This window comes from Sebastes fasciatus, chromosome 19 (genome assembly GCF_043250625.1).
Source record: "Sebastes fasciatus isolate fSebFas1 chromosome 19, fSebFas1.pri, whole genome shotgun sequence".
Lineage (NCBI taxonomy): Eukaryota > Metazoa > Chordata > Actinopteri > Perciformes > Sebastidae > Sebastes > Sebastes fasciatus.
The window spans coordinates 7550804-7566941 of record NC_133813.1 but is presented as its reverse complement, the minus strand read 5'-3'; the positions used below and the strand labels follow the sequence as shown (position 1 = coordinate 7566941).

The following is a 16138-nucleotide window of genomic DNA, read 5'->3' as shown; positions in this document are numbered from 1 at the left end:
TCCACCAACCGCCACGGTTCCTGGATTCTTTGAAAAAGCCTTGCAGTGCAGGATTACATGATCTTCAGTCAGAGAGACACTTCGGTCAATCTTTAACCACCTAAAGAAGACCTGCAGCTGAGAACTGCTCGGTTTGTGTGGACGTCTGAAGAATGGCGTTGTTTTTACTTGGAGGACGTTTCTTTAAATGCAGAACTGACATTAAGAGAGTCATCACAGCGACCCAGCCATACTGGTAATTGTTTTCTGTTTGATAACTGCACGAATATGTACATTCGATTTAACCACGGAGCGAGAAAACAAGAAATGCCTGACATGATGTTTGCAACATTTGTATAATTTTTGCAGAATTTCTCTGAAATATTGTTTGATTTAAAACCACTACATGGCATAGTATGTCCAGGCAGTTCAACATATACAGTATGCATAAAATAATATTGCTGAAATTGTTATAATCTTTAAATATATCAAAATCCCGCTGTAAAACCAACTGTAAATCTAAAGTATTTAATCAATCTATTAGCAGTAGTAGTAGTATTTTAGTTGCTGGTATTAGAATTGTTATATGGTATATTTTGATTTTTGAAATGAAAAATTAACAAATAAAGTTGCGTAAAAAAAATCCCAATAATAGAGAGTTATGCAATGATAACTACTGAAACTGAAACCATATGCCAACATCTACTCTACATTTAGGTATATGTACAAGTCTCCACATGTTGAAATGTCCCAAATATGTAAGAAAAGTGGTGCAAAACTCTTTAAAATTACAAAATAATAACAATAACAATAGTAATAATTAAAATAATAATAATAATAATAGTTATGATTCAAATTTTGTTTTAAATTTGAGGAGCTTTTTCCCTTCAAAATAAAACAATCAAAAAAAATCTTAGAAGAAAATAATTTTCTATGAACTAGAATAAGATCAGTCATATCATTTCTATAATATAAATAGTCTTTTATTTTTCAACATATAAAATAAACCTCAACCAAATAAAAACCCTTTTGATTAGAACTCAGTGTTGAATTAAAAGCTTTTGCTATCAGGACATTTTGAATATCTGCACAAGTCCCCAAGACTTCATCTCAACTGAAGCATTTGTGCACTTTTTTTTAATTTCGTGACACTCCATCAAAGCAAAGCAGTGCAGCTTTGTGGTTTATTAAGGTATCCTAGCTGGCATGTTCAGGTCAGAGGCCTGAGTCATGTTTAACAGCAAGTCACAACGTGGATAGGAACAAAAATAAGAGAAAACTTGTTCTTATACCGCTTCTTGCATGAGGCCCAATGACTCCTACATCAAGATTCAGTCAAAATTATAAGAATGTTTAAAACAGAAGCTGTCGTTGAGGGTAATGGGGACCATGGTGTTGAGCATGTATCACAACCACTGATCAGAATTTTTTTAAGGCAAATGAAACTCAAGAACAATTTTTGGGGGGTTTTGCTGTGATGTTTTTCACTTGGCAGAACTATTCCATTCTTATCCATCACCATGACCATTACTGCCACCGTCTACCTGTCTGTTTCCCTGCAGCTCTTCGGTGGTCTCAGGCAGGCAGCATGTTAACGGAGTGGATCTGTACTATGAGAGGACAGGCAGAGGGAAACATGCTGTGCTGTTGGTTCCTGGTACTTTGGGTAAATACAACAACACACCTCTTGTTAATGGTAGAGAGGAGACTTTCTGGCGAGACCTCTCACACATACCGTAGGCTATCTCTACCTCGTGTCCTTTACATGTTTATGTCCTCTAAGCCTGTGAAAACCTTTTTTTGTCTCTCCTACCACAGGGCACCCTGCGATTCATTTTGAACATCAGATGAAGTCTCTGAATAAGGAACGCTTTACACTAGTGGGCTTGGATTCCCGTGGTTACGGACAATCCCGCCCCCCAGCCAGAGACTATCCCCCTGACTTCTTCGAGATTGACGCAAAGGACGGAGTGGATCTGATGAAGGTCTCATCAATCTGTTGATCAGCCATGGGGGATAATTATTACCAATCTGAATGTCATACTAAGAAGCCCCCCCGGGGATAATATGGTGGGAAGAAACATACTGTAGGTGTGTAAATATGAGAGCATGGACTGATAAATTGAAGTTCAGTTTAGTGTAAAGTAACTTTGAAGCAAGTTAATTAGGGCTGTCATTCGATTACAATATTTAACCGCAATTAATGACATGATTGAAGTATTTAATACTTCAACATGGCAGTGGGTAAATTGATTTATGCAAATGTATGCATATTTTTATTATTGGAAATCAATTAACAACACAAAACAATGACAAATATTGTCCAGAAACCCTCACAGGTACTGCATTTAGTATAAAAACTATATGCTCAAATCATAACATGACAAACTCAAGCGCAACAGGCAACAACAGCTGTCAGTGTGTCAGTGTGCTGACTTGACTATGACTTGCCCCAAACTGCATGATTATCATAAAGTGGGCATGTCTCTAAAGGGGAGTCTTGTCGGTACCCATAGTACCTATTTTCATACACATATCTTGAGGTCAGAGGTCAAGGTATCCCTTTGAAAATTTCGATGCCAGTTTTTCCTCGCCAAAATTTAGCGCAAGTTCTGAGAGTTATTTGGCTTCTTTCGCAAAAAGCTTGTGTGACATGGCTGGTACCAATGGATTCCTTAGGTTTTGTAGTTTCATATGATGCCAGTATCTTCATTCTTGCTTTAAAACTGAGCTACAACCTAAAAATCTCATGTTGCGTTAAAGAAATTAGTGGCATTAGAAAAAATGTGACTGCCCTAAGAGTAATGTAAGACAGTATTACATTGTCACACCAGCTAAATGAAAGCACAGGCTAATAACGGGTTTCAGGATAATAGTGAAAAGACTATAATATCCTTTATGAAGCATAGACTTGAAATAAACAAATCAAAGGATTTTGCGTGGCACAATTATGTTAAAGCACAAATTATACCTCAAAATACCTCCTCTGATCTGTACTCCATCTTCAGATTAAGAAACTATGCATTAACAATCAAATACGTTTTTAATAAATCTAATCCATACACTGCTCTGAGTGGCTGATGTATAAAGGGAAGCATTCTCACTTTTGCTGACACTGATGATAATCCCGATTGTTATATCAAACACAAAGTTTATCAATCCATGCTCTTGGTTTTGCACACAAATGTTCACATCAGTATTTTTTTTTTATTCCAATATGTAATTCACTGTCTAGCAAATATGTGCTCTGATTACCGAATTGTGTGATTAGAAGAAGGGAAACTAATTAACATCTGTATGTTCATTATTTAGTGCATTTGTTGCATATGAGACAATGTTAGTGATTGTATAGTATTTTTTTCATTTTATTGACAGGCACTGGGCTTTAGCAAGTTCTCTGTGATGGGTTGGAGTGCGGGAGGAACCGTCGCTCTGATTGCAGCAGCGAAGAACCCCGACCTGATTAAACAACTGGTTGTATGTGGGGCCAAAATCCAGGTTTTCGAGAAGGATAACGAGACTACTATGGGTAATCTGCCAATGTAGTTTACTACAAACTGTGAACTGTGCATGGTGTATTCTTTCCTAACTGTGTATATTGTGTGTCCTTGTGTCTGCATGGGTTTCGTAGAGATACGTGATGCATCCATGGCCAGATGGAAGAAAATAGAGCCGATTATGGAGATCTATGGAAAAGAAGCCTTTGCTAAAACCTGGGGGGGCTTTTTGGATGGGTATCTACAATATGCAAATAGACCAGGAGGTACTGAATCAATGTTGTTACAGACTCATTACACATGTGAAGCTGAAACTGAAAACCATCCGATATAATAAAATCAAGACATGGAGGGGAAATTCTTTGCAGTCATAATGCGATTATAAAGTAAGTTGTTGTTGTGATGGAAACAGTCTCAAGGCAGTTCGTGAAATAGTCGTGACATTGAATCTATTTTATTTGAGTACGTAGACAAGGAAATCCCTTTCTGATGCTCAGAACGACTTTCAACAACGTATTTTTTGTTCATTTTCCTACGAATGTCCAGCAACATGTGAAGCACGTGTCAATTTCCACTCTAATCTTTTAAAAGATAAAACTACTACTTAGTTAAGTTTAAGAAAAGATTGACTTGGTTAGGTTAAGGCAACAAAACTCAGTTAGGTTTAGGAAAAGATCGCAGTTTGGGTTAAAACAACACCGGAAGTGGCGCAATTTAGGAGGGAAAATATTCATTTCTGCCACAAGATCTCTACTACTTTCATACAAAAGGAACATATGAATGCTCTTTAATTTGGTTATGTTCTAATAAATTTCAGCTGAAAAGAGTAAAACCAAAACGTTAACTTAAATGTCCTCTGGTCAGGGAGTATCTGCGTGGAGCTTATGCCACTAATCAGCTGTCCAACCCTCATTGTCCATGGAGAGAAGGACAAAATGGTGTCCATCTCCGAAACACAGGTCATCCACAAACTCATCAAGGGATCACGGTGAGACAACAAACACACACACACACAACATCAACATCTTGAGACAAGTAGCCAGCCATCTTGTCTCTCTCCCTCTCTCTCTCTCTCACACCCACACACAAACCCACCCACACACACACCCACACACACACACACACACACACACACACACACACACACACACACACACACACACACACACACATTTAAAGGGGAACATCACCTAAATTAAGTATTCCAATATGTTATTTTCATGGCCTAGGAAAGTTCAATCAATATTTTTGAACATGTGCTACTCTCTCTCAAAGCCAGAAACCAGAGAAGTAAGTCTCAAACTTATGATGTCATAGGGTATAAAGTGTGGAGCTGCTCCAGACAATGAATGGGAGACTGATTTTGTGGAACCACAGAATACCAAAATACCCAAATGAGCTTTATTCTATAGTAGTGTTCTCAGTTGTGAAACAGAAGATGTTCCCATATACTCAGAACATTCCTCTGGGTGCTCTCAGTGTCATCTATAACATCTTTCCCTATTCATTGTCTATGGAGCGGTTCCACACTTTATACCCTATGACATCACAAATTTGAGTTTTAGCCCTCTAGTTGTTGGATTTGGAAGAGAGTTGTTCATGCCTACTTTTATTTTTTGGACTGTCTTAGACCATAGGGAATAACATGTATGAATTTCGAAAATGGGCGTAGTAACCCTTTAAACAACATTACCATTACCTCAAATTCAGGAAATGACACTAGTGTCTTTTTTTCAATCCCAAATCTAGATTACACCTAATGCCAAATGGTGGCCACACTCTCCATGACGACTACCCTGATGAATTCAACAAACTGGTGGAAGACTTTCTGGAAGACTGATAGATTAATTAACACTGTGAAATAACAACCATGATCATTTTGTGGAGAAGAGAAGGGTGACTGCAAATATTTACACTACCAGACTTCATTTTAACTTTAATTATTTCATTCTACTCTGTTTTCATGAGGCATCAATTGTTAAATACTTTTCTATAATTACTTTTTTTATGAAGGAAGTAGGGGACTTATTTCCCATATTATGTAACTCTCTAACATTTGCTGTAATAATGGATAATTCAACGTTAAAAATCAAACACTAATGAAATGATCCATTAGCATTAATACGAGCCGTTACTTACAATTTATGAGCCCTTTATTAAAGTGGTACCAACAGTTACAACATGTTGATTTATATTTAATTTTTAATTTACACAGTAAACAGTGGTGGAATGTAACTAAAAACATTTACTCAAGTACAGTACTTGATTACAATTTTGAGGTACTTGTAATTTATTTGAGTATTTCCATTTTCTGCGACTATATACTCAACTAAATTTATTTGACTACAACATAAATCAACCAATACCTTATGATGTATTATTATGGATTAAGCTACCCAGCAGTATATAAAGTAGTTAAAATTAGCTCCACCTTTACCAGCTGCAACATTAAAGTGATGGACGCATTAATGCATCACTAATTATTATCCAACAATATTATTCTGAGATAGGCCATTGTGCATAATGAGTACTTTTGCTTTTGGTACTTTATGTAGGCTATATTTTGATTTTGTACTTTTACTAATGTAACATTTTGAATGCATGACTTTCACTTGTAAGTGTTTCTTGTAATGGAAATTGTGGGATTAAAGGTTTACGTGCATGTAATCTGAATGAAATGTAATCTTTGGTGGCTGTAGTAAATAAACTGGGGGAAAAAAGTTGTAATATTGTAAAAAGTAAGCTTTTCATGTCTTTTATATCATAAAGCAGGTTAAAGTTATATATAAATACTGTGAAAGTATCAAAACACTCAGTCCGTGGAGTTATACACATAGACCGTATTCAGAAACTGTGTGTTTGAAACAAGCCGTTATGATTTCTGTCCATTTGTGATGTCACAAATTTACAATATTTAGACCATTTCACAGTTTTAAACGTAAAATTAAATGTGTCCCAGTTTATTTCCTTTTGCAGTGTATCTGAATGACTTCAGCTGACAGGATGTAAACATCTTACATCTTACCCAAGCTGTTTCCTAGCAACGCAATCCCGTTGCTATTCCGTTGAAATGCGCTAAAACGGAGTGTTTCAGACAGAGCGTGAATACAGGCATATTCAGACAGACAGTATGAAAACATGAACCTGAAAATGAGCACGATAGGGGACCTTTAAGTAGTGGACTTCTCCTTTTTGTCAGTTCGTCTTCGCTCCTGCCTTGTCTGCCTTGTCTCCCATGTTAACCTTGCAATCCTGCCTGTGTTCCTGGTGTTCCTTGTGTCTTCCAGTTAGTACTTAGTTTAGGTTCTGATGTTTTTACCTTTGTACTTTGTTTTTGTTCCTCAGTCTGTTTTCTCAGTTTTTGATCCCTGTTTAGTTTTTACCACCAGCTAATCAATTAAAGCTCGCTTTTTGTTGGATTAATCTGTCGGCCTGGTGTCCAGCCTTTAAACTAAAACCCTGAGAACTTTAACCATATTTCTTGTAATGGAAATTGTGGTATTAAAAGTTGATGTGCATGTCATCTGAATGAAATGTAATCTTTAGTGGCTGTAGTAAATATGATGGGAGCAAACATCTGATGTGTTTAGTTTATGCTTCACATAGACAAGGTCTTGCATGCAAACTAACCATCTTTTCTAACCCACTGCATATCTAACACACATTAAGATCACATACAGAAACTGTGAATTAGTTAAACATAAACATACAGCTTCAGATAATCTTAACCCCCACATCACCCCCCTCCCCTCTGTCCTTCTTGAGCACATGTGTTCCGAAGAACAAAGAGGTCACGTGATGACATGCTGGCGGCCATCTTTGATTCCGCCATCTTTGTAGTTTTACAGTGCTCGCCATTTTGGTCTGTAGGCCATTCAGACATTTTGAAACAAGACGCCATCTTGTTCCCCCCCCCTCTCTCTCTCACACACACACACACACACACACACACACACACACACACACGCACACACTGTGTTTGGTTTGTTTAGTTTAGTTATTTAGTTAGATTAATATTGTGTTTAAAACCTTTATTATCTTGTAAATAAATGTTTGTGGAATATACATGCTGGTCTCTTTAATGTTGCACAAGAGTGAATAATGCCAACCTCTGCTATGTCAAGAACTCCGATATCCTTCAACCTTTACTATCTATTTTGGTTATAGTTATTAATTTAATTATTAATCAACATTCCAAATTGATAGTTTAGTATATATAATGAGACTATATTAACGTTTTGGTCATTGGTCCCTGATTCCAGGGTGGTGCCCCGTTTATTATTGATGTTTATTGATAATCTTTATTAATATTAATAATTCTATGCAACTTCATTATCATCTTCATCGCAGCACACAGGTTTTGGCTGCATCTAAAGGCAGACGCGTCAGGAGCGCAACCTCCCAAGCACATTGGAAAGAAAAAGTGTTACACCTGGCGTTTTTCAAATGTTTTTAGACGCGGCATGTGCACGGTTCCTTTCATTGATACTGTGATGCATTTCTATTACATTGGTCTTTATAAATAAATTACAGCAAAGCTTTATTGAATGTGTATTCTCATGTTCTCATTCCCACATTGACTTTTCTTGTACATAGTTGTCCTCAGTCTCATTTGCTTAAATCGGTCATGGAGGAATCACAATTTAATTGAGACCTGTAAATTAGTTGTATTGTTCTTGTTAACTGTATTTTACGTAATATTAATATTTGTGGATGTGTTGTGGTTGTGCCTTTTGAGTAAAGTGAGAGAGTTTTGAAGCAGAAGGTTTGCTGGAGTTTACTATCCCTACACCTCAGAGCCCTCAAGTCACATGCTTATGTACATTCAGTTGTCTGAACAGCTTCAGGACTTAACAGCAGTATAACACCAGTATTACTATCCCTACACCTCAGAGCCCTCAAGTCACATGCTTATGTACATTCAGTTGTCTGAACAGCTTCAGGACTTAACAGCAGTATAACACCAGTATTACTATCTCTACACCTCAGAGCCCTCAAGTCACATGCTTATGTACATTCAGGTGTCTGAATAGCTTCAGGACTTAACGACAGTATTCCTAATTGCACTTCATGTTTACCAAACAAAGCAAGGTCAATATGGTTGCATCACATTATGTCACGTTCTATTACATGTTATATTGTTATATTATATTATTATTGTATTACATGTTTATTGTATTATAGTACATGCAGTGGTGGAAGAAGTTCTCAGATATTGTACTTCAGTAAAAGTAGCAATACTACCATGTAGAAATACTCTTTTACAAGTAAGAGTCCTGCATTTAAAAAAGTAAAAGTTCAAAAATATTATCATCTGAATATACTTAAAGTACCAAACATAAAAGTACTCATTATGAAGAATAATGTATATTATTGTATTCTAATTATTGATGCCTGAATGTGTTCATCACTTTAATGTTGCAGCTGGTAAAGGTGGAGCTCATTGTAATGACTTTATATACTGCTGGGTAGCTTAATCTATAATAATACATCATTTATTAGTTGATTATATTTTGTATTAATAATCTGAATCTGTAAAGTAACTAAAGCTGTAAGATAAATGTAGTGGAGGAAAAGTTTAGTATTTCCCTATGAGATGTAGTTGAGTAGAAGTAGAAAGTAGCAGAACATGGAAATACTCAAGTAAAGTAGAAGTACCTCAAAATTGTAATAAAGTACAGTATTTGAGTAATTGTACTTTGTTACATTCCACCACTGAGTACATTTTATACTGTTGTGTTTTTCAAAGCATTCTTTACTGTTCCTGTTGGAATAAAATAATTGTTAATTATTTAACTGCAAAGTAGTAATGTGTTTTTGATACCTTCACTTTTTTTGCATTAAATCATACCGGGATGCTGAAATTGATTGGATGTGGCTAAGCCCCGCCTAGAAAAATTTCCACCAACCGCCACGGTTCCTGGATTCTTTGAAAAAGCCTTGCAGTGCAGGATTACATGATCTTCAGTCAGAGAGACACTTCGGTCAATCTTTAACCACCTAAAGAAGACCTGCAGCTGAGAACTGCTCGGTTTGTGTGGACGTCTGAAGAATGGCGTTGTTTTTACTTGGAGGACGTTTCTTTAAATGCAGAACTGACATTAAGAGAGTCATCACAGCGACCCAGCCATACTGGTAATTGTTTTCTGTTTGATAACTGCACGAATATGTACATTCGATTTAACCACGGAGCGAGAAAACAAGAAATGCCTGACATGATGTTTGCAACATTTGTATAATTTTTGCAGAATTTCTCTGAAATATTGTTTGATTTAAAACCACTACATGGCATAGTATGTCCAGGCAGTTCAACATATACAGTATGCATAAAATAATATTGCTGAAATTGTTATAATCTTTAAATATATCAAAATCCCGCTGTAAAACCAACTGTAAATCTAAAGTATTTAATCAATCTATTAGCAGTAGTAGTAGTATTTTAGTTGCTGGTATTAGAATTGTTATATGGTATATTTTGATTTTTGAAATGAAAAATTAACAAATAAAGTTGCGTAAAAAAAATCCCAATAATAGAGAGTTATGCAATGATAACTACTGAAACTGAAACCATATGCCAACATCTACTCTACATTTAGGTAAATGTACAAGTCTCCACATGTTGAAATGTCCCAAATATGTAAGAAAAGTGGTGCAAAACTCTTTAAAATTACAAAATAATAACAATAACAATAGTAATAATTAAAATAATAATAATAATAATAGTTATGATTCAAATTTTGTTTTAAATTTGAGGAGCTTTTTCCCTTCAAAATAAAACAATCAAAAAAAATCTTAGAAGAAAATAATTTTCTATGAACTAGAATAAGATCAGTCATATCATTTCTATAATATAAATAGTCTTTTATTTTTCAACATATAAAATAAACCTCAACCAAATAAAAACCCTTTTGATTAGAACTCAGTGTTGAATTAAAAGCTTTTGCTATCAGGACATTTTGAATATCTGCACAAGTCCCCAAGACTTCATCTCAACTGAAGCATTTGTGCACTTTTTTTTAATTTCGTGACACTCCATCAAAGCAAAGCAGTGCAGCTTTGTGGTTTATTAAGGTATCCTAGCTGGCATGTTCAGGTCAGAGGCCTGAGTCATGTTTAACAGCAAGTCACAACGTGGATAGGAACAAAAATAAGAGAAAACTTGTTCTTATACCGCTTCTTGCATGAGGCCCAATGACTCCTACATCAAGATTCAGTCAAAATTATAAGAATGTTTAAAACAGAAGCTGTCGTTGAGGGTAATGGGGACCATGGTGTTGAGCATGTATCACAACCACTGATCAGAATTTTTTTAAGGCAAATGAAACTCAAGAACAATTTTTGGGGGGTTTTGCTGTGATGTTTTTCACTTGGCAGAACTATTCCATTCTTATCCATCACCATGACCATTACTGCCACCGTCTACCTGTCTGTTTCCCTGCAGCTCTTCGGTGGTCTCAGGCAGGCAGCATGTTAACGGAGTGGATCTGTACTATGAGAGGACAGGCAGAGGGAAACATGCTGTGCTGTTGGTTCCTGGTACTTTGGGTAAATACAACAACACACCTCTTGTTAATGGTAGAGAGGAGACTTTCTGGCGAGACCTCTCACACATACCGTAGGCTATCTCTACCTCGTGTCCTTTACATGTTTATGTCCTCTAAGCCTGTGAAAACCTTTTTTTGTCTCTCCTACCACAGGGCACCCTGCGATTCATTTTGAACATCAGATGAAGTCTCTGAATAAGGAACGCTTTACACTAGTGGGCTTGGATTCCCGTGGTTACGGACAATCCCGCCCCCCAGCCAGAGACTATCCCCCTGACTTCTTCGAGATTGACGCAAAGGACGGAGTGGATCTGATGAAGGTCTCATCAATCTGTTGATCAGCCATGGGGGATAATTATTACCAATCTGAATGTCATACTAAGAAGCCCCCCCGGGGATAATATGGTGGGAAGAAACATACTGTAGGTGTGTAAATATGAGAGCATGGACTGATAAATTGAAGTTCAGTTTAGTGTAAAGTAACTTTGAAGCAAGTTAATTAGGGCTGTCATTCGATTACAATATTTAACCGCAATTAATGACATGATTGAAGTATTTAATACTTCAACATGGCAGTGGGTAAATTGATTTATGCAAATGTATGCATATTTTTATTATTGGAAATCAATTAACAACACAAAACAATGACAAATATTGTCCAGAAACCCTCACAGGTACTGCATTTAGTATAAAAACTATATGCTCAAATCATAACATGACAAACTCAAGCGCAACAGGCAACAACAGCTGTCAGTGTGTCAGTGTGCTGACTTGACTATGACTTGCCCCAAACTGCATGATTATCATAAAGTGGGCATGTCTCTAAAGGGGAGTCTTGTCGGTACCCATAGTACCTATTTTCATACACATATCTTGAGGTCAGAGGTCAAGGTATCCCTTTGAAAATTTCGATGCCAGTTTTTCCTCGCCAAAATTTAGCGCAAGTTCTGAGAGTTATTTGGCTTCTTTCGCAAAAAGCTTGTGTGACATGGCTGGTACCAATGGATTCCTTAGGTTTTGTAGTTTCATATGATGCCAGTATCTTCATTCTTGCTTTAAAACTGAGCTACAACCTAAAAATCTCATGTTGCGTTAAAGAAATTAGTGGCATTAGAAAAAATGTGACTGCCCTAAGAGTAATGTAAGACAGTATTACATTGTCACACCAGCTAAATGAAAGCACAGGCTAATAACTGGTTTCAGGATAATAGTGAAAAGACTATAATATCCTTTATGAAGCATAGACTTGAAATAAACAAATCAAAGGATTTTGCGTGGCACAATTATGTTAAAGCACAAATTATACCTCAAAATACCTCCTCTGATCTGTACTCCATCTTCAGATTAAGAAACTATGCATTAACAATCAAATACGTTTTTAATAAATCTAATCCATACACTGCTCTGAGTGGCTGATGTATAAAGGGAAGCATTCTCACTTTTGCTGACACTGATGATAATCCCGATTGTTATATCAAACACAAAGTTTATCAATCCATGCTCTTGGTTTTGCACACAAATGTTCACATCAGTATTTTTTTTTTATTCCAATATGTAATTTACTGTCTAGCAAATATGTGCTCTGATTACCGAATTGTGTGATTAGAAGAAGGGAAACTAATTAACATCTGTATGTTCATTATTTAGTGCATTTGTTGCATATGAGACAATGTTAGTGATTGTATAGTATTTTTTTCATTTTATTGACAGGCACTGGGCTTTAGCAAGTTCTCTGTGATGGGTTGGAGTGCGGGAGGAACCGTCGCTCTGATTGCAGCAGCGAAGAACCCCGACCTGATTAAACAACTGGTTGTATGTGGGGCCAAAATCCAGGTTTTCGAGAAGGATAACGAGACTACTATGGGTAATCTGCCAATGTAGTTTACTACAAACTGTGAACTGTGCATGGTGTATTCTTTCCTAACTGTGTATATTGTGTGTCCTTGTGTCTGCATGGGTTTCGTAGAGATACGTGATGCATCCATGGCCAGATGGAAGAAAATAGAGCCGATTATGGAGATCTATGGAAAAGAAGCCTTTGCTAAAACCTGGGGGGGCTTTTTGGATGGGTATCTACAATATGCAAATAGACCAGGAGGTACTGAATCAATGTTGTTACAGACTCATTACACATGTGAAGCTGAAACTGAAAACCATCCGATATAATAATATCAAGACATGGAGGGGAAATTCTTTGCAGTCATAATGCGATTATAAAGTAAGTTGTTGTTGTGATGGAAACAGTCTCAAGGCAGTTCGTGAAATAGTCGTGACATTGAATCTATTTTATTTGAGTACGTAGACAAGGAAATCCCTTTCTGATGCTCAGAACGACTTTCAACAACGTATTTTTTGTTCATTTTCCTACGAATGTCCAGCAACATGTGAAGCACGTGTCAATTTCCACTCTAATCTTTTAAAAGATAAAACTACTACTTAGTTAAGTTTAAGAAAAGATTGACTTGGTTAGGTTAAGGCAACAAAACTCAGTTAGGTTTAGGAAAAGATCGCAGTTTGGGTTAAAACAACACCGGAAGTGGCGCAATTTAGGAGGGAAAATATTCATTTCTGCCACAAGATCTCTACTACTTTCATACAAAAGGAACATATGAATGCTCTTTAATTTGGTTATGTTCTAATAAATTTCAGCTGAAAAGAGTAAAACCAAAACGTTAACTTAAATGTCCTCTGGTCAGGGAGTATCTGCGTGGAGCTTATGCCACTAATCAGCTGTCCAACCCTCATTGTCCATGGAGAGAAGGACAAAATGGTGTCCATCTCCGAAACACAGGTCATCCACAAACTCATCAAGGGATCACGGTGAGACAACAAACACACACACACACAACATCAACATCTTGAGACAAGTAGCCAGCCATCTTGTCTCTCTCCCTCTCTCTCTCTCTCACACCCACACACAAACCCACCCACACACACACCCACACACACACACACACACACACACACACACACACACACACACTAAATTAAGTATTCCAATATGTTATTTTCATGGCCTAGGAAAGTTCAATCAATATTTTTGAACATGTGCTACTCTCTCTCAAAGCCAGAAACCAGAGAAGTAAGTCTCAAACTTATGATGTCATAGGGTATAAAGTGTGGAGCTGCTCCAGACAATGAATGGGAGACTGATTTTGTGGAACCACAGAATACCAAAATACCCAAATGAGCTTTATTCTATAGTAGTGTTCTCAGTTGTGAAACAGAAGATGTTCCCATATACTCAGAACATTCCTCTGGGTGCTCTCAGTGTCATCTATAACATCTTTCCCTATTCATTGTCTATGGAGCGGTTCCACACTTTATACCCTATGACATCACAAATTTGAGTTTTAGCCCTCTAGTTGTTGGATTTGGAAGAGAGTTGTTCATGCCTACTTTTATTTTTTGGACTGTCTTAGACCATAGGGAATAACATGTATGAATTTCGAAAATGGGCGTAGTAACCCTTTAAACAACATTACCATTACCTCAAATTCAGGAAATGACACTAGTGTCTTTTTTTCAATCCCAAATCTAGATTACACCTAATGCCAAATGGTGGCCACACTCTCCATGACGACTACCCTGATGAATTCAACAAACTGGTGGAAGACTTTCTGGAAGACTGATAGATTAATTAACACTGTGAAATAACAACCATGATCATTTTGTGGAGAAGAGAAGGGTGACTGCAAATATTTACACTACCAGACTTCATTTTAACTTTAATTATTTCATTCTACTCTGTTTTCATGAGGCATCAATTGTTAAATACTTTTCTATAATTACTTTTTTTATGAAGGAAGTAGGGGACTTATTTCCCATATTATGTAACTCTCTAACATTTGCTGTAATAATGGATAATTCAACGTTAAAAATCAAACACTAATGAAATGATCCATTAGCATTAATACGAGCCGTTACTTACAATTTATGAGCCCTTTATTAAAGTGGTACCAACAGTTACAACATGTTGATTTATATTTAATTTTTAATTTACACAGTAAACAGTGGTGGAATGTAACTAAAAACATTTACTCAAGTACAGTACTTGATTACAATTTTGAGGTACTTGTAATTTATTTGAGTATTTCCATTTTCTGCGACTATATACTCAACTAAATTTATTTGACTACAACATAAATCAACCAATACCTTATGATGTATTATTATGGATTAAGCTACCCAGCAGTATATAAAGTAGTTAAAATTAGCTCCACCTTTACCAGCTGCAACATTAAAGTGATGGACGCATTAATGCATCACTAATTATTATCCAACAATATTATTCTGAGATAGGCCATTGTGCATAATGAGTACTTTTGCTTTTGGTACTTTATGTAGGCTATATTTTGATTTTGTACTTTTACTAATGTAACATTTTGAATGCATGACTTTCACTTGTAAGTGTTTCTTGTAATGGAAATTGTGGGATTAAAGGTTTACGTGCATGTAATCTGAATGAAATGTAATCTTTGGTGGCTGTAGTAAATAAACTGGGGAAAAAAAGTTGTAATATTGTAAAAAGTAAGCTTTTCATGTCTTTTATATCATAAAGCAGGTTAAAGTTATATATAAATACTGTGAAAGTATCAAAACACTCAGTCCGTGGAGTTATACACATAGACCGTATTCAGAAACTGTGTGTTTGAAACAAGCCGTTATGATTTCTGTCCATTTGTGATGTCACAAATTTACAATATTTAGACCATTTCACAGTTTTAAACGTAAAATTAAATGTGTCCCAGTTTATTTCCTTTTGCAGTGTATCTGAATGACTTCAGCTGACAGGATGTAAACATCTTACATCTTACCCAAGCTGTTTCCTAGCAACGCAATCCCGTTGCTATTCCGTTGAAATGCGCTAAAACGGAGTGTTTCAGACAGAGCGTGAATACAGGCATATTCAGACAGACAGTATGAAAACATGAACCTGAAAATGAGCACGATAGGGGACCTTTAAGTAGTGGACTTCTCCTTTTTGTCAGTTCGTCTTCGCTCCTGCCTTGTCTGCCTTGTCTCCCATGTTAACCTTGCAATCCTGCCTGTGTTCCTGGTGTTCCTTGTGTCTTCCAGTTAGTACTTAGTTTAGGTTCTGATGTTTTTACCTTTGTA

At 36.5% G+C, this 16138-nt stretch overlaps 4 protein-coding genes across 7 annotated transcripts in view; 3 read left to right on the top strand and 1 right to left on the bottom strand.

Annotated features, from left to right (window-relative positions):
• Positions 1–16138, bottom strand: part of dcc (DCC netrin 1 receptor) — a 330153-nt gene that overhangs the window by 140588 nt on the left and 173427 nt on the right. The gene's annotated exons all lie outside the window — the stretch shown is intronic.
• Positions 1–16138, top strand: part of spina (spindlin a) — a 391527-nt gene that overhangs the window by 254639 nt on the left and 120750 nt on the right. The gene's annotated exons all lie outside the window — the stretch shown is intronic.
• LOC141757133 (valacyclovir hydrolase-like) lies at positions 39–5581 on the top strand. Its single transcript, XM_074617411.1, has 7 exons — positions 39–235; positions 1542–1645; positions 1798–1964; positions 3355–3508; positions 3611–3742; positions 4341–4464; positions 5226–5581. Exons 1-7 carry the CDS (start codon positions 153–155, stop codon positions 5314–5316), a joined length of 855 nt encoding a protein of 284 aa, XP_074473512.1. The 5' UTR covers positions 39–152; the 3' UTR covers positions 5317–5581.
• On the top strand, positions 9415–14917 carry LOC141757132 (valacyclovir hydrolase-like). The gene is made up of 7 exons (XM_074617410.1): positions 9415–9611; positions 10918–11021; positions 11174–11340; positions 12731–12884; positions 12987–13118; positions 13717–13840; positions 14562–14917. Exons 1-7 carry the CDS (start codon positions 9529–9531, stop codon positions 14650–14652), a joined length of 855 nt encoding a protein of 284 aa, XP_074473511.1. The 5' UTR covers positions 9415–9528; the 3' UTR covers positions 14653–14917.